The sequence below is a fragment of the Tachyglossus aculeatus genome, chromosome 22 (genome assembly GCF_015852505.1).
Source record: "Tachyglossus aculeatus isolate mTacAcu1 chromosome 22, mTacAcu1.pri, whole genome shotgun sequence".
Classification (NCBI taxonomy): Eukaryota; Metazoa; Chordata; class Mammalia; order Monotremata; family Tachyglossidae; genus Tachyglossus; species Tachyglossus aculeatus.
In genome coordinates this window covers 52,919,166-52,943,444 of record NC_052087.1, presented here as the reverse complement: position 1 = coordinate 52,943,444, position 24,279 = coordinate 52,919,166, and the positions used below count along the sequence as shown (strand labels likewise).

General features: G+C 50.3%; 1 protein-coding gene across 1 annotated transcript in view; it reads right to left on the bottom strand.

Annotated features, from left to right (window-relative positions):
• Positions 1-24,279, bottom strand: part of PTDSS2 (phosphatidylserine synthase 2) — a 77,467-nt gene that overhangs the window by 41,283 nt on the left and 11,905 nt on the right. Inside the window, exon 4 of the mRNA XM_038765372.1 lies at positions 12,725-12,807. Within this exon, the coding sequence (XP_038621300.1) occupies positions 12,725-12,807 (83 nt within the window). The remainder of the gene's footprint in view (positions 1-12,724; positions 12,808-24,279) is intronic.

The window sequence follows — 24,279 nt, the reverse complement described above, 5'->3', positions numbered from 1 at the left end:
ACTGTGTGCAGAGCACTGGACTAAGTGCTTTGGAAGTACAAGTTGGCAACATATAGAGACGGTCCCTACCCAACAGTGGGCTCGCAGTCTAGAAGGTGGGCTCACAGTCTAGAAGCTGAGCGCTTACTATGTGCAAAGCACTATTCTAAGCGCTGGGGAGGTTCCAAGGTGATCAGGTTGCCCCACGGGGGCTCACAGTCTTAACCCCCATTTTATAGATGAGGTCAATGAGGCCCAGAGAAGTGAAGTGACTTGTCCAAAGTCACACAGCTGACAATTGGTCCCGCCATCGACCCCCGGCCCACGTCCTCCCCCGGGCCTGGAATGCCCCCAGTCCCTCTGCCCACCCGCCACGCTAGCTCTCTTCCTCCCTTCAAGGCCCTGCTGAGAGCTCACCTCCTCCAGGAAGCCTTCCCACACTCAGCCCCTTCCTTCCTCTCCCCCTCCTCCCCCCTCCATCCCCCCCATCTTACCTCCTTCCCTTCCCCACAGCACCGGTATATATGTATGTATGTATGTACATATTTATTACTCTATTTTAATTGTACATATCTATTCTATTTATTTTATTTTGTTAGTATGTTTGGTTTTGTTCTCCGTCTCCCCCTTTTAGACTGTGAGCCCACTGTTGGGTAGGGACTGTCTCTATATGTTGCCAACTTGGACTTCCCAAGCGCTTAGTACAGTGCTCTGCACACAGTAAGCGCTCAATACATATGATTGATTGGTGGAGCCGGGATTTGAACACATGACCTCTGACTCCAAATAATAATAATAATGATAATAATAATAATGGCACTTATTAAGCGCTTACTATGTGCAAAGCACTGTTCTAAGCACTGGGGAGGGTACAGGGTGATCAGGTTGTCCCATGGGGGGCTCACAGTCTTCATCCCCATTTTACAGATGAGGGAACTGAGGCCCAGAGAAGTGAAGTGACTTGCCCAAAGTCACAAAGCTGACAATTGGAGGAGCCGGAATTTGAACCCATGACCTCTGACTCCAAATAATAATAATAATAATAATAATGATAATGATGGCATTTATTAAGCGCTTACCTTGTAACTTCCCCAGCGCTTAGAACAGTGCTTTGCACATAGTAAGCGCTTAATAAATGCCATCATCGTTATTATTATTACTATGTGCAAAGCACTGTTCTAAGCGCTGGGGAGGTTACAAGGTGATCAGGTTGTCCCACGTGGGGCTCACAGTCTTCATCCCCATTTGACAGATGAGGGAACTGTGGCCCAGAGAAGTGAAGTGACTTGTCCAAAGTCACCCAGCTGACAGTTGGCGGAGCCGGGATTTGAACCCATGACCTCTGACTCCAAAGCCCGGGCTCTTTCCACTGAGCCACGCTGCTCCTCCGAATGGTGAAAGAATGACCAAGGCTGGTGCCTGCGGAGAGCAGCAGCAGCAGCGGCAGCGGCGGGCTCCTCTCCGGGATGGATCGGCCGCCGCCCCGTCCAGACAATAACCAACGTCTCCCAGAATTCCTGGAGGCCGGGAAGACCTTGGCCAACATCTCCCCATCTCCTGAGAAGCAGCGTGGCTCCATGGAAAGAGCCCGGGCTTTGGAGTCAGAGGTCATGGGTTCAAATCCCGGCTCCGCCGCTTGTCAGCTGTGGGCCTTTGGGCAAGTCGCTTCACTTCTCCGGGCCTCAGTTCCCTCATCTGGAAAATGGGGATTAGACTGTGAGCCCCTCCATGGGACCACCTGATGACCTTGTAACCTCCCCAGCGCTTAGAACAGTGCTTTGCACATAGTAAGCGCTTAACAAATACCATTACTATTATTATTATCTCCCAGAATCCCTGGAGGCCGAGGGGAGGCCCGGTCCAACTTGGACTTCCCAAGCGCTTAGTACAGTGCTCTGCACACAGTAAACGCTCAATAAATACGACTGAATGAATGAATGCATGAACTACAGCAGCCGCAGAGATGAGCATCTCCCAGAATCCCTGGAGACTGGGGAGATCTTGTGCAACGTCTCCCAGAATTTTATTTATTCATCATTCAATCGTATTTATTGAGCACTTACTGTGTGCAGAGCACTTCACTAAGCGCTTGGGAAGCCCAAGTCGGCAACATTTAGAGACGGTCCCTACCCAACGGCGGGCTCACAGTCTAGAAGGGGGAGACAGGCAACAAAACAAAATAATAATAATAATAATGTTGGTATTTGTTAAGCGCTTACTATGTGCAAAGCACTGTTCTAAGCGCTGGGGAAGTTACAAGGTGATCAGGTTGTCCCACGGGGGCTCCCAGCCTTCATCCCCATTTTACAGATGAGGTCACTGAGGCCCAGAGAAGTGAAGTGACTTGCCCAAAGTCACACAGCTGACAACACTGTTGGGTAGGGACTGTCTCTCTATGTTGCCAACTTGGACTTCCCAAGCGCTTAGTCCAGTGCTCTGCACACAGCAAGCGCTCAGTAAATACGATTGAATGAATGAATGAATGAATTGGTGGAGCCGGGATCTGAACCCCTGACCTCTGACTCCAAAGCCCAGGCTCTTTTCTACTGAGCCACGCTGCTTCTCTCAAACATATTAACAGAATAAAATCAATAGAATAAATATGTGAGCCTGCTGTTGGGTAGGGACCGTCTCTATATGTTGCCGACTTGTACTTCCCAAGCGCTCAGTCCAGTGCTGTGCACACGGTAAGCGCTCAATAAATACGACTGAATGACTGAATGTACCCGTAAATAGAGTAATAAATCTGTACCAACATATATCCAGGTGCTGTGGGGAGGGGAAGGAGGGAAGGCGGGGGGGGGGATGGAGGAGGGGGAGAGGAAGGAGGGGGCTCAGTGTGGGAAGGCCTCCTGGAGGAGGTGGGAATCCCTGGAGGCCCAGTCCAACTACAGCAGCCCTGGAAACCAACATCTCCGAGAATTCCTGGTGGGCGAGGGGAGGCCCGGGAGAACCAGAGACGCCCCGGGGATAAGCATCTCCCAGGATCCCGAGGGACTGGGAAGGCTTTATCCAACATCTCCCAGAATCGCTGGAGGCCGCGGGGAGGCCCGGTCCAACCACGGCAGTCCTGGAAACCAACATCTCCCATTCATTCATTCATTCATACATTCATTCATTCAATCACATTTATTGAGCGCTTACTGTGTGCAGAGCACTGGACTAAGCGCTTGGAAAATACAAGTTGGCAACACATAGAGAGCCACAGTCTAGAAGGGGGAGACAGATGACACAACAAAACATATTAACAAAATAGAATACATATGTACAAGTAAAAGAATAAATAAATATTCATTCATTCAATCAATCGTATTCATTGAGCGCTTACTGTGTGCAGAGCACTGGACTAAGCGCTTGGGAAGTCCAAGTTGGCAACATAGAGAGATGGTCCCTACCCAACAGCAGGCTCACAGTCTAGAAGGGGGGGACAGACGACAAAACAAAACATATTAACAAAATAGAATACATATGTACAAGTAAAAGAATACATAAATATTCATTCATTCAGTCAGTCGTATTTATTGAGCGCTTACTGTGTGCAGAGCACTGGACTAAGCGCTTGGGAAGTACAAGTTGGCAACATAGAGAGATGGTCCCTACCCAACAGTGGGCTCACAGTCTAGAAGGGGGAGACAGAGAACAAAACCAAACATACTAACAAAAAAGAATAAATATGTACCAGAAAAATAATAAATAAATAAATATTCATCCATTCATTCAATCGTATTTATTGAGCGCTTACTGTGTGCGAGCACTGGACTAAGCACTTGGGAAGGACAAGTTGGGAACATAGAGAGACGGTCCCTACCCAAAAGTGGACTCACACTCTAGAAGGGGGAGACAGACGACAAAACAAAACATGTTAACAAAATAAAATAAATAAAATAAATATGTACAAGTAAAATAACTAAATATTCATTCCTTCATTCAATCATATTTATTGAGCACTTACTGTGTGCAGAGCACTGGACTAAGCGCTTGGGAAGTACAAGTTGGCAACATATAGAGACAGTCCCTACCCAACAGCGGGCTCACAGTCTAGAGGGGGGAGAGAATTCCAGAATTCCTGGAGGCTGGGGAGGCCTTGCCCAACCACGGACCAACATCTCCCAGAAGCAGCGTGGCTCAGTGGAAAGAGCCCGGGCTTTGGAGTCAGAGGTCATGGGTTCAAATCCTGACTCCGCCACTTGTCAGCTGGGTGACTTTGGGTAAGTCACTTCACTTCTCTGGGCCTCAGTTCCCTCATCTGGAAAGTGGGGATGAAGACTGGGAGCCTCTGTGGGACAATCTGATCACCGTGTAACCTCCTCAGCGCTTAGAACAGCGCTTTGCACATAGTAAGCGCTTAATAAATACCATTATACTCCCCCTTCTAGACTGCGGGCCCACTGTTGGGTAGGGACTGTCTCTCTATGTTGCCAACTTGTACTTCCCAAGCGCTTAGTACAGTGCTCTGCACACAGTAAGCGCTCAATAAATACAATTCAATGAATGACTGAATTTTTAAAAAAATCCCTGGAGGCCGAGGGGAGGCCCGGTCCTACTACAGCAGCCCTGGAAACCAACATCTTCCGGAGTCCCTGGAGGCCGAGGAGGCCCAGGCCAACCACGGACCAACATCTCCTAGAAGCCGCGTGCCTCAGTGGAAAAAGCCTGGGCTTTGGAGTCAGAGGTCATGGGTTCAAATCCTAACTCTGCCACTTGTCGGCTGGGTGACTTTGGGCAACTCACTTCACTTCTCTGGGCCTCAGTGACCTCACCTGGAAAGTGGGGATGAAGACTGCGAGCCCCTGTGGGGCAACCTGATCACCGTGTAACCTCCTCAGCGCTTAGAACAGTGCTTTGGACATAGTAAGCGCCCCCCCCCAGCGCTTAGAATAGTGCTTTGAACAGAGTAAGCACTTAATAAATGCCATTATTATGATTATTATTCTTAAAAAAAAATCCCTGGAGGCCGAGGGGAGGCTCGGTCCTACTACAGCAGCCCTGGAAACCAACATCTCTCAGAATCCCTGGAGGGAGAGGGGAGGCCCGGGCCAACCACGGCAACCCTGGAAACCGACATCTCCCAGAATTCCTGGAGGGAGAGGGGAGGCCCGGTCCAACTATGGCAGCCCTGGAAACCGACATCTCCCAGAATCCCTGGAGGGCGAGGGGAGGCCCGGGCCAACCACAGACCAACATCTCCTAGAAGCCGCGTGGCTCGGTGGAAAAAGCCCGGGCTTTGGAGTCAGAGGTCATGGGTTCAAATCCTGACTCCGCCACTTGTCAGCTGGGTGACTTTGGGCAACTCACTTCACTTCTCTGGGCCTCAGTTACCTCATCTGGAAAGTGGGGATGAAGGCTGCGAGCCCCTGTGGGACAACCTGATCACCGTGTAACCTCCTCAGCGCTTAGAACAGTGCTTTGCACATAGTAAGCCCTCCCCGGCGCTTAGAACAGTGCTTTGAACACAGTAAGCGCTTAATAAATGCCATTATTATGATTATTATTCTTAAAAAAAAATCCCTGGAGGCCGAGGGGAGGCCCGGTCCTACTACAGCAGCCCTGGAAACCAACATCTCTCAGAATCCCTGGAGGGCGAGGGGAGGCCAGGGCCAACCACGGCAACCCTGGAAACCGACATCTCCCAGAATTCCTGGAGGGAGAGGGGAGGCCCGGTCCAACTATGGCAGCCCTGGAAACCGACATCTCCCAGAATCCCTGGAGGGCGAGGGGAGGCCCGGGCCAACCACAGACCAACATCTCCTAGAAGCCGTGTGGCTCGGTGGAAAGAGCCCGGGCTTTGGAGTCACAGGTCATGGGTTCAAATCCTGAGTCCGCCACTTGTCAGCTGGGTGACTCTGGGTAAGTCACTTCACTTCTCTGGGCCTCAGTGACCTCACCTGGAAAGTGGGGATGAAGGCTATGAGCCCCTGTGGGACAATCTGATCACCATGTAACCTCCTCAGCGATTAGAACAGTGCTTTGCACATAGTAAGCCCTCCCCGGCGCTTAGAACAGTGCTTTGAACACAGTAAGCGCTTAATAAATGCCATTATTATGATTATTATTCTTAAAAAAAAATCCCTGGAGGCCGAGGGGAGGCTCGGTCCTACTACAGCAGCCCTGGAAACCAACATCTCTCAGAATCCCTGGAGGCCGAGGGGAGGCCCGGGACAACCACGGCAGCCCTGGAAACCGACATCTCCCAGAATTCCTGGAGGGAGAGGGGAGGCCCGGTCCAACTACGGCAGCCCTGGAAACCGACATCTCCCAGAATCCCTGGAGAAAAACCCCGGGTTCTAATCCCAGCCCCGCTGCTCTCCTGCCGTGTGACCCTGGCCGACTCACTTCACTACTCCGGGCCTCAGTTCCCTCACCTATAAAATAATTGCGGTATCTGCACTCTACTAAGCACTGCACTAAGCGCTGGGGTGGATACGGCAGCGTGGCTCGGTGGAAAAAGCCCGGGCTTTGGAGTCGGAGGTCGTGGGTTCAAATTCCGACTCCGCCAATTCAATCAATCGTATTTATTGAGCGCTTACTGTGTGCAGAGCACTGGACTAAGCGCTTGGGAAGTCCAAGCTGGCAACATCTAGAGACGGTCCCTACCCAACAGAGGGCTCACGGTCTAGAAGGGGGAGACAGACAACAAAACCAAACAGATTAACAAAATAAAATAAATAGAATAGATATGTACAAGTAAAATATATAAATAAATGGAGTAATAAATATATACAGCTGTGTGACTTTGAGTAAGTCACTTCACTTCTCTGGGCCTCAGTTTCCTCACCTGGAAAATGGGGAGGAAGACTGTGAGCCCCACGGGGGACCACCTGATGACGTTGTGTCTCCCCCAGGGCTTAGAACAGTGCTTGGCACATAGTAAGCGCTTAACAAATACCATCATTATTATTATTATGATTAGAAGGGAGCGGGGAAAAGGGGTTCCGATGGGATTGCAGTGCCATGGGGGTGAATAAACGGGGCAAATTCAAGTGCACTGTCCCCACCAACCCCGTTCCCCTCCAAACATGCATGGCCTAGTGGTTAGAGCCCGGGCCCAGGAGTCAGAAAAGTCCTGGGTTCTAATCCCAGCTCCGCTGCTCTCCTGCCGTGTGACCCTGGCCGACTCACTTCACTACTCCGGGCCTCAGTTCCCTCACCTATAAAATAATTGCGGTATCTGCACTCTACTAAGCACTGCACTAAGCGCTGGGGTGGATACGGCAGCGTGGCTCGGTGGGAAAAGCCCGGGCTTTGGAGTCGGAGGTCGTGGGTTCTAATCCCGCCTCCGCCACTTGTCAGCTGGGTGACCTAGGGCCAGTCACTTCACTTCTCTGTGAAGAAGCAGCGTGGCTCAGGGGAAAGAGCCCGGGTTTTGGAGTCGGGGGTCAGGGGTTCAAACCCCGACTCCACCGCTTGTCAGCTGGGTGACTTTGGGCGAGTCACTTCACTTCTCTGGGCCTCAGTTCCCTCATCTGTAAAATGGGGATTAAGACTGTGAGCCCCCGTGGGACAACCTGATCACCTTGTAACATCCTCAGCGCTTAGAACAGTGCTTTGCAAATAGTAAGTGCTTAATAAATGCCACCATCATCATCATCATCAGTCTCTGGGCCTCAGTGACCTCATCTGGAAAGTGGGGATTCATTCAATCAATCGTATTTATTGAGCACTTACTGTGTGCAGAGCACTGGACTAAGCACTTGGGAAGTACAGGATGGCAACATATAGAGACGGTCCCTACCCAACAGCGGGCTCACAGTCTAGAAATGCAGACTGTGAGCCCCCCGTGGGACCACCTGATCACCTTGTAACCTCCCCAGTGCTTAGAACAGTGCTTTGCACATAGTAAGTACTTAATAAACACCATCATCATCATCATCATTCTCTGGGCCTCAGTGACCTCATCTGCAAAGTGGGGATTCATTCATTCAATTGTATTTATTGAGCGCTTACTGTGTGCAGAGCACTGTACTAAGCGCTTGGGAAGTCCAGGTTGGCAACATATAGAGACAGTCCCTACCCCACAGTGGGCTCACAGTCTAGAAATGCAGACTGTGAGCCCCCCGTGGGACCACCTGATCACCTTGTAACCTCCCCAGCGCTTAGAACAGTGCTTTGCACATAGTAAGTGCTTAATAAACGCCATCATCATCATCATCATTCTCTGGGCCTCAGTGACTTCATCTGGAAAGTGGGGATTCACTCATTCAATCGTATTTATTGAGCGCTTACTGTGTGCAGAGCACTGGACTAAGCGCTTGGGAAGTACAGGATGGCAACAAATGGAGACGGTCCCTACCCCACAGTGGGCTCACAGTCTAGAAATGTGGAATGGGAGCCCCCCGTGGGACCACCTGATCACCTTGTAACCTCCCCAGCGCTTAGAACAGTGCTTTGCACATAGTAAGTGCTTAATAGATGCCATCATCATCATCATTCTCTGGGCCTCAGTGACCTCATCTGCAAAGTGGGGATTCATTCATTCAATCGTATTTATTGAGCGCTTACTGTGTGCAGAGCACTGTACTAAGCGCTTGGGAAGTACAGGATGGCAACATATAGAGACGGTCCCTACCCCACAGTGGGCTCACAGTCTAGAAATGCGGAATGGGAGCCCCCCGTGGGACAACCTGATCACCTTGTAACCTCCCCAGCACTTAGAACAGTGCTTTGCACATAGTAAGTGCTTAATAAATGCTATTATTATTATTATTATTATACAAGCAAAATCGGGTTGGACCCTGCCCCACGTGGGGCTCACAGTCACTCATTCGATCGTATTTATTGAGCGCTTACTGTGTGCAGAGCACTGTACTAAGCGCTTGGGAAGTACAGGTTGGCAACATACAGAGACGGTCCCTACCCCACAGTGGGCTCGCAGTCTAGAAATGCAGACTGTGAGCCCCCCATGGGACAACCTGATCACCTTGTAACCTCCCCAGCGCTTAGAACAGTGCTTTGCACGTAGTAAGCGCTTAATAAATGCTATTATTATTATTATTATTACTATTATTATTATACAAGCAAAATCGGGTTGGACCCTGCCCCACGTGGGGCTCACAGTCATTCATTCGATCGTATTTATTGAGCGCTTACTGTGTGCAGAGCACTGTACTAAGCGCTTGGAAAGTCCAAGTTGGCAACATCTAGAGACGGTCCCTACCCAACAGCGGGCTCACAGTCTAGAAGGGGGAGACAGACAACAAAACCACACATATTCACAAAATAAAATAGTCTCAATCCCCATTTTCCAGATGAGGTCACTGAGGCCCAGAGAAGCGAAGTGACTCGCCCAAGGTCACACGGCAGACAAGAGGACGAGCCGGGACGAGAACCTACGGCCTTCTAACTCCCAGGCCCGGGCTCTACCCACTAGGCCACACTGCTCCTCTAAAATGGAAACTAGGACCGTGAGCTCCACGAGGGCCAGGGCCCAACCTGATCATCTCGGATCGACCCCAGCGCTTACCACAGTGCTTGACACGTAGTAAGCGCTTAGGCAGAGCGCATGCTTCGCATGTGTGAGGCCCCGGGTTCAACCCCCGCCATCTCCACTTATTTTTTTAGACTGTGAGCCCACTGTTGGGTAGGGACTGTCTCTATATCATCATCATCAATCGTATTTATTGAGCGCTTACGATGTGCAGAGCACTGTACTAAGCGCTTGGGAAGTACAAATTGGCAACACATAGAGATAGTCCCTACCCAACAGTGGGCTCACAGTCTAAAAGGGGGAGACAGAGAACAAAACCAAACATACTGACAAAATAAAATAAATAGAATAGATATGTACAAATAAAATAAATAAATATATTATATGTTGCCAATGTATACTTCCCAAGCGCTTAGTACAGTGCTCTGCACACAGTAAGCGCTCAATAAATACGATTGATGATGATGATGATGATGATGATGATGCCTCCAGACTGTCGGCTCATTGCGGGCAGGGGTGGGGTCTGTTTATTGCGGCGTGGCTCAGTGGAAAGAGCGAGGGGCTTGGGAGTCAGAGGTCATGGGTTCGAATCCCCGCTCCGCCACTTGTCAGCTGGGTGACCTTTGGGCAAGCCACTTTAACTTCTCTGGGCCTCAGTGACCTCATCTGGAAAATGGGGATGAAGACTGTGGGCCCCAAGTGGGACAACCTGATCACCTTGTAGCCCCCGCCCAGTGCTTAGAACAGTGCTTTGCACACAGTAAGCGCTTAACAAATACCACCACCATTATTATTATTGTTGTTGTAGTCTCCCAAGCGCTTAGTCCAGTGCTCTGCACACGGTAAGCGCTCAGTAAATAGGACTGACTGACCCCCTGGGCAGAAGGCAGATGCCCGGGGGCTGGGGCGGGACCCAACTGGTGGGGGGGTGGGAGGGGGGAGTCATTCATTCATTCATTCAATCGTATTTATAGAGCGCTTACTGTGTGCAGAGCACTGTACTAAGTGCTTGGGAAGTACAAGTTGGTATCATCATCATCAATCGTATTTATTGAGCGCTTACTGGGTGCAGAGCACTGTACTAAGCGCTTGGGAAGTACAAGTTGGCAACATATAGAGACAGTCCCTGCCCAACAGTGGGCTCACAGTCTAAGTTGGTAACATCCCGACTCTGCCAACTGTCGGCTGTGTGACTTTGGGCAAGTCGCTTCACTTCTCTGTGCCTCGGTTCCCTCATCTGTAAAACGGGGATGAAGACTGGGAGCCCCCCGGGGGACAACCTGATCACCTTGGAACCTCCCCAGCGCTTAGAACAGTGCTGGGCACATAGTAAGCGCTTAACAAATGCCATCATCATTATTATTATTATTATAGAGAGACGGTCCCTACCCAATAGCGGGCTCACGGTCTAGAAGGGGGAGACAGACAACAAAATGACACGAATTAACAAAATAAAACAAATAGAATAGTCCATATCATCATCATCATCAATCGTATTTATTGAGCGCTTACTATGTGCAGAGCACTGTACTAAGCGCTTGGGAAGTACAAATTGGCAACATCTAGAGACAGTCCCTACCCAACAGTGGGCTCACAGTCTAAAAGGGGGAGACAGAGAACAAAACCAAACATACTAACAAAATAAAATAAATAGAATAGCTATGTACAAGTAAAATAAACAAATACTTACTATATGCTAAGCACTGTAATAATAACAGTAGTAATAATGGTATTTGTTAAGCGCTATGTGCAAAGCACTGTTCTAGGCGCTGGGGGGATACAAGGTGATCAGGTTGTCCCAGGGGGGGCTCACACTCTTAATCCCCATTTTACAGATGAGGTGACTGAGGCCCAGAGAAGTGAAGTGACTTGCCCAAAGTCACACAGCCGATAAGTGGTGGAGCCGGGATTAGAACCCACGACCTCTGACTCCGAAGCCCGGGCTCTTTCCACTGAGCCACGCCGCTTCTCTACAGCTTCTCTTGGGAACTTGTACCTCTCAAGCGCATAGTACAGCGCTCCGCACACAGTAAGCGCTCAATACATACGGCTGAATGAATGAAAGACCTGAAAGCCCCCAGCCCGTGCCGGGCGGGGCTATGGGGGAGGCGCCCCCCCCCCCCCCCTCCCCCTCCGTCAGGCGCGGGGCTCGGGCCATATGTCCAAGTAAAATAAATAGAGTAATCAATCCGTACAGGCGTCTAGACAGGTGCTCAACATGTCGAAGACTGAGCTCCTTGTCTTCCCTCCCAAACCTTGTCCTCTCCCTGACTTTCCCATCTCTGTTGACGGCACTACCATCCTTCCCGTCTCACAAGCCCGCAACCTTGGTGTCATCCTCGACTCCGCTCTCTCATTCACCCCTCACATCCGAGCCGTCACCAAAACCTGCCGGTCTCAGCTCCGCAACATTGCCAAGATGCGCCCTTTCCTCTCCATCCAAACCGCTACCCTGCTCATTCAAGCTCTCCTCCTATCCCGTCTGGACTACTGCACTAGCCTTCTCTCTGATCTCCCATCCTCGTGTCTCTCTCCACTTCAATCCATACTTCATGCTGCTGCCCGGATTATCTTTGTCCAGAAACGCTCTGGGCATATCACTCCCCTCCTCAAAAACCTCCAGTGGCTACCGATCAATCTGCGCATCAGGCAGAAACTCCTCACCCTGGGCTTCAAGGCTGTCCATCCATCACCTCGCCCCCTCCTACCTCACCTCCCTTCTCTCCTTCTACAGCCCAGCCCGCACCCTCCGCTCCTCCACCACTAATCTCCTCACTGTACCTCGCTCTCGCCTGTCCCGCCATCGACCCCCGGCCCACGTCATCCCCCAGGCCTGGAATGCCCTCCCTCTGCCCATCCGCCAAGCTAGCTCTCTTCCTCCCTTCAAGGCCCTGCTGAGAGCTCACCTCCTCCAGGAGGCCTTCCCAGATTGAGCCCCTTCTTTCCTCTCCCCCTCGTCCCCCTCTCCATCCCCCCGCCTTACCGCCTTCCCCTCCCCACAGCACCTGTATATATGTATATATGGTTGTACATATTTATTACTCTGTTTATTTATTTATTTATTTATTTTTCTTGTACATTTCTATCCTACTTATTTTATTTTGTTAGTATGTTTGGTTTTGTTCTCTGTCTCCCCCTTTTAGACTGTGAGCCCACTATCGGGTAGGGACTGTCTCTATGTGATGCCAATTTGTACTTCCCAAGCGCTTAGTACAGTGCTCTGCACATAGTAAGCGCTCAATAAATACGATTGATTGATTGATTGATTGCTGTGGGGAGGGGATGGGGAGAGAGTCAGAGAGAAGCGGCGACCAAATTTACCTGGGTGAGGTCTCGAGAACGGCCCGTCTTTGGCTTGTGTGACTCCGAAGCACAAGAAAACCAAAATGCTGGCCACAATCCCTCTGGAAAGAGACAGAACAGACAATTCCTCAGTGGAATTAGATTCACCATCACGGCATTGCCTCATCTATCAACGAAGGGCACTGACTGAGCGCTCACCTCCTCCAGGAGGCCTTCCCAGACTGAGCCCCTTCCCTCCTCTCCCCCTCGTCCCCCTCTCCATCCCCCCATCTTACCTCCTTCCCTTCCCCACAGCACCTGTATATATGGATATATGTTTGGACATATTTATTACTCTATTTATTTTACTTGTACATTTCTATCCTATTTATTTTATTTTGTTGGTATGTTTGGTTCTGTTCTCTGTCTCCCCCTTTTAGACTGTAAGCGCTCAATAAATACGACTGACTGAATGAATGATATTGTTTTGTTCTCTGTCTCCCCCTTTTAGACTGTGAGCCCACTGTTGGGTAGGGACTGTCTCTATGTGTTGCCAATTTGTACTTCCCAAGCGCTCAGTACAGTGCTCTGCACATAGTAAGCGCTCAATAAATACGATTGATTGATTGATTGACTAAGCGCTTGGGAAGGCACAGCGCAACAAAGTCGGCACACACATTCCCCACAAACGGTGAGTTTATTAATCCATCGCTCCGTGCCCGTCACTGTGCTGAGCACTTGGGCGAGTACAAAATCACAATAAACAGACACATTCCCTGCCCACAATGAGCCCATCCCTCTGAGCAGCGTGGCTCAGTGGAAAGAGCCCGGGCTTGGGAGTCGGAGGTCATGGGTTCAAATCCCGGCTCCGCCGCTTGTCAGCTGGGTGACTTCGGGCGAGCCACTTCACTTCTCTGAGCCTCAGTTACCTCATCTGGAAAATGGGGGTTAAGACTGTGAGCCCCACGGGGGACAATCTGATCACCTTGTATCCTCCCCAGCGCTTTGCACATAGCATTTAACAAATGCCACCATTATTATTATATATTACTGAGCACTTGGAGAGTACGATATAACAATAAACAGACACGCTCCCTGCCCACAGCGAGCTTATTAGCCCATCCCTCTGAGCAGCGTGGCTCAGTGGAAAGAGCCCGGGCTTGGGAGTCGGAGGTCGTGGGTTCAAATCCCGGCTCCGCCGCTTGTCAGCTGGGTGACTTTGGGCGAGTCACTTCACTTCTCTGGGCCTCGGTTACCTCATCTGGAAAATGGGGGTTAAGACTGTGAGCCCCACGGGGGACAATCTGATCACCTTGTATCAATCAATCAATCAATCGTATTTATTGAGCGCTTACTATGTGCAGAGCACTGTACTAAGCGCTTGGGAAGTACAAATTGGCAACACATAGAGACAGCCCCTACCCAACACTGGGCTCACAGTCTAAAAGGGGGAGACAGAGAACAGAACCAAACATACCAACAAAATAAAATAAATAGGATAGAAATGTACAAGTAAAATAGAGTAATAAATATGTACAACCATATATACATATATCCAGGTGCTGTGGGGAAGGGAAGGAGGTAAGATGGGGGGGATGGAGAGGGGGACGAGGGGCAGAGGAAGGAAGGGGCTCAGTCTGGGAAGGCCTCCTGGAGGAGGTGAGCTCTCAGCAGGGCCTTGAAGGGAGGAAGAGAGCGAGCTTGGCGGAGGGGCAGAGGGATTGGGGGCATTCCGGGCCCGGGGGATGACGTATCCTCCCCAGCGCTTTGCACATAGCGTTTAACAAATGCCACCATTATTATTATATATTACTGAGCACTTGGGAGAGTACGATATAACAATAAACAGACACGCTCCCTGCCCACAGCGAGCTTGAAGGCCCACCTTCTCCCAGAGGCCTTCCCTGCCTAATCCACTCTTTCCTCTCCTCCGGCTCCCTTCTGCGTCGCCCTGCCTCGCTCCCTTTATCCGCCGCCGCCCCTCAGCCCCACACGACTTATGTCCTCATCTCCCATTTATTTATTTCTGCTAATGTCTGTCTCCCACTCTAGACTGTCAGCTCCTTTGTGAGGAGGAAATATGTCTGTTTACTGTTCTGCTGTACTCTCCCTGCCACTTGGTAGAGTGCTCTGCACACAGTAAGTGCTCAATAAATACGATCGATCAACTGCTCTGCACATAAATAGCACTCAATAAGGCAACAATGACGGTATTTATTAGGTGTTTACTATGGGCCAAGCACTGTTCTGAGCACTGGGGAGGTTACAAGGTAATCAGGTTGTCCCATTGGGGGGCTCACAGTCTGAGTCCCCATTTTACAGATGAGATAACTGAGGCCCAGAGAAGGATGATAACAACAATGATGGCATTTGTTAAACGCTTACTATGTGCAAAGCACTGTTCTAAGCGTTGGGGAGGTTACAAGGTGAACAGGTAAATGATGATGATGGTATTTACTAAGCACTCACTACGTGCCACACACTGTTCTAAGCAGTGGGGAGGTTACGAGGCCATCAGGTTGTCCCACGTGGGGCTCCCAGTCTGCATCCCCATTTTTCAGACGAGGGAACTGAGGCCCGGGGAAGTGAAGTGACTTGCCCCAAATCACACAGCTGATAAGTGGCAGGGCCGGGATTAGAACCCACGACCTCTGGCTCCTGAGCCCGGGCTCTTCCCGCTGAGCCATGCGGCTTCTCATTACCACTGAGGATACGCGCCAAGCACTCTACTAAGCGCTGAGGTGGATCCAAGATCATCAGGTCCCACGTGGGGTTCACAGACTAAGTCGGAAGGAGGACAGGGGCCAAATCCCCATTTTGCAGGTGAGGGAACTGAGGCACCAAGATGCCAAGTGGCAAAGGGCCTAATATTATACTAGAGACAAGAGCGGCCTATTGGGTAATAGTAATAATAATGACGGCATTTATTAAGCTTCTTGAAGCAGCGTGGCTTAGTGGTAAGAGCCCAGGCTTTGGAGTCAGAGGTCACAGGTTCAAATCCCGGTTCCGCTAACCATCAGCTGTGTGACTTTGGGAAAGTCGCTTCACTTCTCTGGGCCTCAGTGACCTCATCTGTAAAATAGGGCTTAAAACTGTGATCCCCCCCGTGGGACAACCTGATCACCCTGTCACCTCCCCAGCGCTTAGAACTGTGCTTTGCACATAGTAAACGCTTAATATTATTATTATTATTATTAAGCGCTTACTATATGCATTGTACTGTTCTAAGCGCTGGGGAGGTTGCAAGGTGATCCGGTTGTCCCACGTGGGGCTCAGTCTTCACCCCCTTTTTACAGATGAGGTCACCGAGGCCCAAGGAAGTGAAGTGACTTGCCCAAAGTCACAGAGCAGACAAGTAGCGGAGCCGGGATTTGAACCCATGACCTCTGACTCCAAAGCCCGGGCTCTTTCCACTGAGCCACGCTGCTTCCCTAGAGCCCGGGCCTGGGAATCAGGGGACCTGGGCTCTCACCCCGACTCTGCCACGTGCTTGCCGTGGCACTTTGAGTGAGTCACTTCACCTGTCTACCTGTTTTTAGACTGTAAGCCCACTGCTGGGTAGGGACTGTCTCTATACGCTGCCAACTTGTACTTCCCAAGCGCTTAGTACAGCACAGTAAGCGCTCAATAAATACGACTGATTGATTGTCACCCCTCCTAGCCTGTGAGCCCGTTGTTGGGGAGCGACCGTCTCTATCTGCTGCAGAACTGTACTTTCCAAGCGCTTAGTCCAGTGCTCTGCACACAGAAAGCGCTCAATAAATACGATTGATTGATTGATTGATTGTCACCCCTTCTAGCCTGTGAGCCCATTGTTGGGGAGCGACCGTCTCTATCTGCTGCGGAATTGTACTTTCCAAGCGCTTAGTCCAGTGCACAAGCGCTTAGTCCAGTGTTCTGCACACAGTAAGCGCTCAATAAATACGACGGATTGATTGATTGATTGTCACCCCTTCTAGCCTGTGAGCCCGTTGTTGGGGAGCGACCGTCTCTGCTGCAGAATTGTACTTTCCAAGCGCTTAGTTCAGTGCTCTGCACACAGAAAGCGCTCAATAAATACGATTGATTGATTGATTGCTTGTCACCCCTCCTAGCCTGTGAGCCCGTTGTTGGGGAGCGACCGTCTCTATCTGCTGCGGAACTGTACTTTCCAAGCGCTTAGTCCAGTGCACAAGCGCTTAGTCCAGTGCTCTGCACACAGAAAGCGCTCAATAAATACGATTGATTGATTGATTGATTGTCACCCCTTCTAGCCTGTGAGCCCGTTGTTGGGGAGCGACCGTCTCTGCTGCGGAACTGTACTTCCCAAGCGCTTAGTCCAGTGCACAAGCGCTTAGTCCAGTGCTCTGCACACAGTAAGCGCTCAATAAATACTATTGATTGATTGATTGATTGTCACCCCTACTAGCCTGTGAGCCCATTGTTGGGGAGCGACTGTCTCTATCTGCTGCGGAACTGTACTTCCCAAGCGCTTAGTCCGGTGCACAAGCGCTTAGTCCAGTGCTCTGCACACAGTAAGCGCTCAATACGATTGATTGATTGATTGTCACCCCTTCTAGCCTGTGAGCCCGTTGTTGGGGAGCGACCGTCTCTATCTGCTGCGGAACTGTACTTTCCAAGCGCTTAGTCCAGTGCTCTGCACACAGTAAGCGCTCAATAAATACGATTGATTGATTGATTGTCACCCCTTCTAGCCTGTGAGCCCGTTGTTGGGGAGCGACCGTCTCTGCTGCAGAATTGTACTTTCCAAGCGCTTAGTCCAGTGCTCTGCACACAGTAAGCGCTCAATAAATATGATTGATTGATTGATTGTCACCCCTTCTAGCCTGTGAGCCCGTTGTTGGGGAGCGAACGTCTCTATCTGCTGCGGAACTGTACTTCCCAAGCGCTTAGTCCAGTGCACAAGCGCTTAGTCCAGTGCTCTGCCACAGTAAGCGCTCAATAAATACAATTGATTGATTGATTGATTGTCACCCCTTCTAGCCTGTGAGCCCGTTGTTGCGGAGCGACTGTCTCTATCTGCTGCGGAACTGTACTTCCCAAGCGCTTAGTCCAGTGCACAAGCGCTTAGTCCAGTGCTCTGCACACGGAAAGCGCTCAATACGATTGATTGATTGATTGTCACCCCTTCTAGCCTGTGAGCCCGTTGTTGGGGAGCGACCGTCTCTGCTGCAGAATTGTACTTTCCAAGCGCTTAGTCCAGTGCTCTGCACACAGTAAGCGCTCAATAAATACGACTGATTGATTGATTGTCACCCCTTCTAGCATGTGAGCCCGTTGTTGGGGAGCGACCGTCTCTATCTGCTGCGGAACTGTACTTTCCAAGCGCTTAGTCCAGTGCTCTGCACACAGTAAGCGCTCAATAAATACGACGGATTGATTGATTGATTGTCACCCCTTCTAGCCTGTGAGCCCGTTGTTGGGGAGCGACCGTCTCTATCTGCTGCGGAACTGTACTTTCCAAGCGCTTAGTCCAGTGCTCTGCACACAGAAAGCGCTCAATATGATTGATTGATTGATTGATTGTCACCCCTTCTAGCCTGTGAGCCCGTTGTTGGGGAGCGACCGTCTCTATCTGCTGCGGAACTGTACTTTCCAAGCGCTTAGTCCAGTGCACAAGCGCTTAGTCCAGTGCTCTGCACACAGTAAGCGCTCAATAAATACGATTGATTGATTGATTGATTGTCACCCCTACTAGCCTGTGAGCCCGTTGTTGGGGAGCGACTGTCTCTATCTGCTGCGGAACTGTACTTCCCAAGCGCTTAGTCCGGTGCACAAGCGCTTAGTCCAGTGCTCTGCACACAGTAAGCGCTCAATACGATTGATTGATTGATTGTCACCCCTTCTAGCCTGTGAGCCCGTTGTTGGGGAGCGACCGTCTCTATCTGCTGCGGAACTGTACTTTCCAAGCGCTTAGTCCAGTGCTCTGCACACAGAAAGCGCTCAATAAATACGACTGATTGATTGATTGATTGTCACCCCTCCTAGCCTGTGAGCCCGTTGTTGGGGAGCGACCGTCTCTATCTGCTGCGGAACTGTACTTTCCAAGCGCTTAGTCCAGTGCTCTGCACACAGTAAGCGCTCAATAAATACGATTGACTGATTGATTGATTGTCACCCCTTCTACCCTGTGAGCCCGTTGTTGGGGAGCGACCGTCTCTATCTGCTGCGGAACTGTACTTTCCAAGCGCTTAGTTCAGTGCTCTGCACACAGAAAGCGCTCAATAAATACGATTGATTGATTGATTGATTGATTGTCACCCCTTCTAGCCTGTGAGCCCATTGTTGGGGAGCGACCGTCTCTGCTGTGGAACTGTACTTTCCAAGCACTTAGTCCAGTGCACAAGCGCTTAGTCCAGTGCTCTGCACACAGAAAGCGCTCAGTAAATACAATTGATTGATTGATTGATTGACTGTCACCCCTCCTAGCCTGTGAGCCCGTTGTTGGGGAGCGACCGTCTCTATCTGCTGCGGAACTGTACTTTCCAAGCGCTTAGTCCAGTGCACAAGCGCTTAGTCCAGTGCTCTGCACACAGGAAGCGCTCAATAAATACGACTGGATCAATGAATGAATGAAGTAAGCACGCACTCAATATTGAATTGACTTCTCCGTGCCTCAGTTCTTCCTCCTACTTCGATGGTGAGCCCCGCGTGGGACCTGATTTCCTTGCACCTGCCCCGGTGTCTAGAACAGCGCCTGGCACATAGTAAGCGCTTAACCAATGCCACAGTGATTGCGAGAGGGGAGCCGGGGAGGTGAGGCCGAGAGATTGAGCCGCGGGGGCCGGCGGGGCGTAGGGGAGTGGCGGTAAAATCATAATCGGCGTCCAAAGTACCAAGCAGCCACGGGCCAAGGGAGCGGAAAATCTGGGCCCCGGATGACCCCGTGACTGGTCCACAGGGAAGGGACAAAACGGGGGCGTCACGTAGCGGTAAGCCCTCCGGCAAGCCGGGATGGCTAATCAGTAGCCACCTGCCCGGGCCGCTCCCGCGGACAGGGGAATGACGGGGTCAGAAGGACGGAAGCAGCGTCGTCTGCTGTTAAGAGCCCGGGCTTGGTTCTCATCCCGGCTCCACCGCTTTCCTTCATTCCACTGCATTTACTGAGCGCTTACTGTGGGCACGGCACCCTACTAAGCGCTTGGAAAGTCCAATATCAATCAATCGCATTTACTGAGCGCTTACGGTGTGCAGAGCACTGGACTAAGCGCTTGGGAAGTCCAAGTTGGCCGCATCTAGAGACGGGCCCTACCCAACAGCGGGCTCACGGTCGAGAAAGGGGAGACAGAGAACAAAACAATATCATTCATTCAGTCGTATTTATTGAGCGCTTATTGTGGGCACGGCACTGTACTAAGCGCTTGGAAAGTCCAATATCAATCAATCATATTTATTGAGCGCTTATGGTGTGCACAGCACTGTACTAAGCGCTTGGGAAGTCCAAGTTGGCCGCATCTAGAGACGGGCCCTACCCAACAGCGGGCTCACGGTCGAGAAGGGGGAGACAGAGAACAAAACAATATCATTCATTCATTCATTCAGTGGTATTTATTGAGCGCTTACCGTGGGCACGGCACTGTACTAAGCGCTTGGAAAGTCCAATATCAATCAGTCGTATTTACTGAGCGCTTACGGTGTGCAGAGCACTGGACTAAGCGCTTGGGAAGTCCAAGTTGGCCACATCTAGAGACGGTCCCTACCCAACAGTGGGCTCACAGTCGAGAAGGGGGAGACAGAGAACAAAACAATATCATTCATTCATTCAATCGTATTTATTGAGCGCTTACTGCGGGCAGAGCATTGGACTAAGTGCTTGGGAAGGACAATACGGCAATTCATTCACTTATTCAACTGTTATTTATTGAGGGCTCAGGGTGCAAAGCACTGTACTAAGCCCTCGGAAAGTCCAATTTGGCAACAGATAGAGACGGTCCCTACCCAACAGCGGGCGCTCAGTCTAGAAGGGGGAGACGGACAACAAAACATGTAGACGGGGGGTCAAAACCAACAGAATAAATAGAATTCTAGCTATAAATTGAGTTACTTATAGCTATATAAATAATTGGACTGGACACCAAGGCCACCGATTGAATTCAATCGTATTTACTGAGCGCTTACTGCGTGCAGAGCAGTTGCGAAGTCCAATTTGGCAACAGATAGCAGCGTGGCTCAGTGGAAAGAGCCCGGGCTTTGGAGTCAGAGGTCATGGGTTCAAATCCCGGCTCTGCCAACTGTCAGCTGTGTGACGTTGGGTAAGTCACTTCACTCGGCCGCTCACCTCCTCACCGTTAGGCCTCGTTCTGGCCTGTCCCGCGGTCGACCCCCGGCCCACGTCCTCCCCCTGGCCCGGAATGCCCCCAATCCCTCCGCCCATCCGCCAAGCTCGCTCTCTTCCTCCCTTCAAGGCCCTACTGAGAGCTCACCTCCTCCAGGAGGCCTTCCCACATTGAGCCCCCTCCTTATCCGCCTGCCTTACCTCCTTCCCCTCCCCACAGCACCTGTATATATGTATATATGTTTGTACGGATTTATTACTCTATTTATTTATTTATTTATTTTACTTGTACATATCTATTCTATTTATTTTATTTTGTCAGTATGTTTGGTTTTGTTCTCTGTCTCCCCCTTCTCGACTGTGAGCCCACTGTCGGGTAGGAACCGTCTCTAGTTGTTGCCAACTTGTACTTCCCAAGTGCTCAGTCCAGTGCTCTGCACACAGTAAGCGCTCACTAAATACGACTGAATGAATGAATGAATAATAATTACAATAACTGTGGTATTTGTTTGTCTGCTGTGTGACCTTGGGCAAGTCACTTAACTTCTCTGAGCCTCAGTTACCTCATCTGTAAAATGGGGATTAAGATTGTGAGCCCCACGTGGGACAACCTGATCACCCTGTATCCCCCCCAGCGCTTAGGACAGTGCTCTGCACATAGTAAGCGCTTAATAAATGCCATTATATATACATTTGTTCAGTGCTTACTACGTACCAGGCGCTGCTCTAAGCGTTGCGGTAGATTCGAGCTGATCAGGTTGGACGCAGTCCCTTTCCCACATGGGGCCACAGTCTTCAGAGGCGAGCCCGATCCAACAGGGTGACATCCTTCCCCTTTTCAAAGCCCTACTGAGAGCTCCCCTCCTCCAGGAGGCCTTCCCAGACTGAGCCCCCCCATTTTCCTCTGCTCCTTCCCTCCCCATCGCCCCTACTCCCTTCCCCTCCCCACAGCACTTAATGATAGCATTTATCAAGCGCTTACTATGTGCAAAGCACTGTTCTAAGCGCTGCGGAGGTTACAAAATGATCAGGATGTCCCACCGGGGGCTCACAGCCTTCATCCCCATTTTACAGATGCGGGAACTGAGGCCCAGAGACGTGAAGTGACACTTCACCCCCCCCACGGCACTTGCATGTATTTGGAGTCAGAGGTCATGGGTTCAAATCCCAGCTCTGCCAATTGTCAGCTGTGTGACTTTGGGCAAGTCACTTCACTTCTCTGGGCCTCAGTTCTCTCATCTGTAAAATGGGGATGAAGCCTGTGAGCCCCCCGTGGGACAACCTGATCACCTTGTAACCTCCCCAGCGCTTAGAACAGTGCTTTGCACATAGTAAGCGCTTAACAAATGCCATTATTATTATTGTACATATTTATTACTCTGTACATACTTACTATATTAATGACGTGTATACAGCTATAAGTCTATTTAGCCTGATGGTATTGACACCTAACTACTTGTTTCGTTTTTTTATTTTTTATTTTGTCCGTCTCCGCCCTTCTAGATTGTGAGCCTGTTGTTGGGTAGGGACCGTCTCTATCTGTTGCCAACTTGTACTTCCCAAGCGCTTAGTCCAAGTGCTCTGCACACAGTAAGTGCTCAATAAATACAAATGAATGAATGCGTGGCACATAGTAAGCGCTTAAAACCATCACCATTATTATTATTATTAAAAAATGGATTTAAAAAGTGGGTGAGGGACAGTCGGGGGGGGACACCTGACTGGTGACTGGTGGCTGGGGCGGAAAGGGGGGGATGTCTGTCATTCCTAACCCAAGCCGAGGCCTGTCCCACGGCTCTGAGCTCGAGTCCGGAATCCGGGAAATGCGAGCAGGAGGCGGCCGCTCCGGATCGGCTGCATGGAGCCCTTGTTTCCTGGAACAATTCTGAAAGGACAAAGGAGCCTCCCCCATCCCCACCGCCCCCCAAAACTATTCGGGAGAAATCCTTCCAAGGCCCGGAGAACCAGCTGCACTTGGTCCACGGTGGCACTACTGTCACCCCATAACAACGATAATAATAATAATGGTATTTATTAAGCGCTTAGAACAGTGCTTTGCACAGAGTAAGCGCTTAACAAATACCATCATTTTTATTATTATTATTAAGCGCTTACTATGTGCGAAGCCCTGTTCTGAGCGCTGGGGAGGTTACAAGGTGATCAGGTTGTCCCATGGGGGGCTCACGATCTTAGTCCCCATTTTACAGACGAGGGAACTGAGGCACAGAGAAGACTTGCCCAAAGTCACAAAGCTGACAAGTGGCGGAGCCGGAATTTGAACCCACAACCTCTGACTCCAAAGCCCGGGCTCTTTCAATCAATCAACCAATCAATCGTATTTATTGAGCGCTTACTATGTGCAGAGCACTGTACTAAGCGCTTGGGAAGTACAAATTGGCACCATAGAGAGACAGTCCCTACCCAACAGTGGGCTCACAGTCTAAAAGGGGGAGACAGAGAACAAAACCAAACATACTAACAAAATAAAATAAATAGAATAGATATGTACAAGTAAAATAAATAAATAGAGTAATATTTCCCCTGAGCCAAGCTGCTTCTCTGCTCTTAATAATGCCCGCGGCTAAGGGAACCTCCCGACTCATTGAGAGGCAGCATGACGTAGTAATGATGATAACGACGGCATTTATTAAGCGCTTACTATGTGCCAAGCACTGTTCTAAGCGCTGGGGAGGTTACAAGGTGGTTAGGTTGTCCCACGGGTAGGGCTACTCCCAGGGGACCCTCCACCCCGGCTCCGAAGCAAGCGGGTGACTCTGCCAAAAATAATAATAATAAGTAAGGTGTCTGTAAACACTATGTGCGGGGCACTGTACTAAGCGCTGGGGTGGATACAAGCAAATCGGGTCGGACACAGTCCCTGTCCCATGTGGGGCTCACAGTCTTCATCCCCATTTTACAGATGAGGTAACCGAGGCCCAGAGAAGTGAAGTGACCTGCCCCAAGTCACACAGCTGACAGCCCCTTCCTTCCTCTTCCCCTCGTCCCCCCTCCATCCCCCCCATCTTACCTCCTTCCCTTCCCCACAGCACCTGTATATATGTATATATGTTTGTACGTATTTATTACTCTATTTATTTTACTTGTACATATCTATTCTATTTATTTTATTTTGTTAGTATGTCTGGTTTTGTTCTCTGTCTCCCCCTTTTAGACTGTGAGCCCACTGTTGGGTAGGGACCGTCTCTATACGTTGCCAACTTGGACTTCCCAAGCGCTTAGTCCAGTGCTCTGCACACAGTAAGCGCTCAATAAATACGACTGATGATGATGATGATGATGGAGCCGGGATTCGAACCCA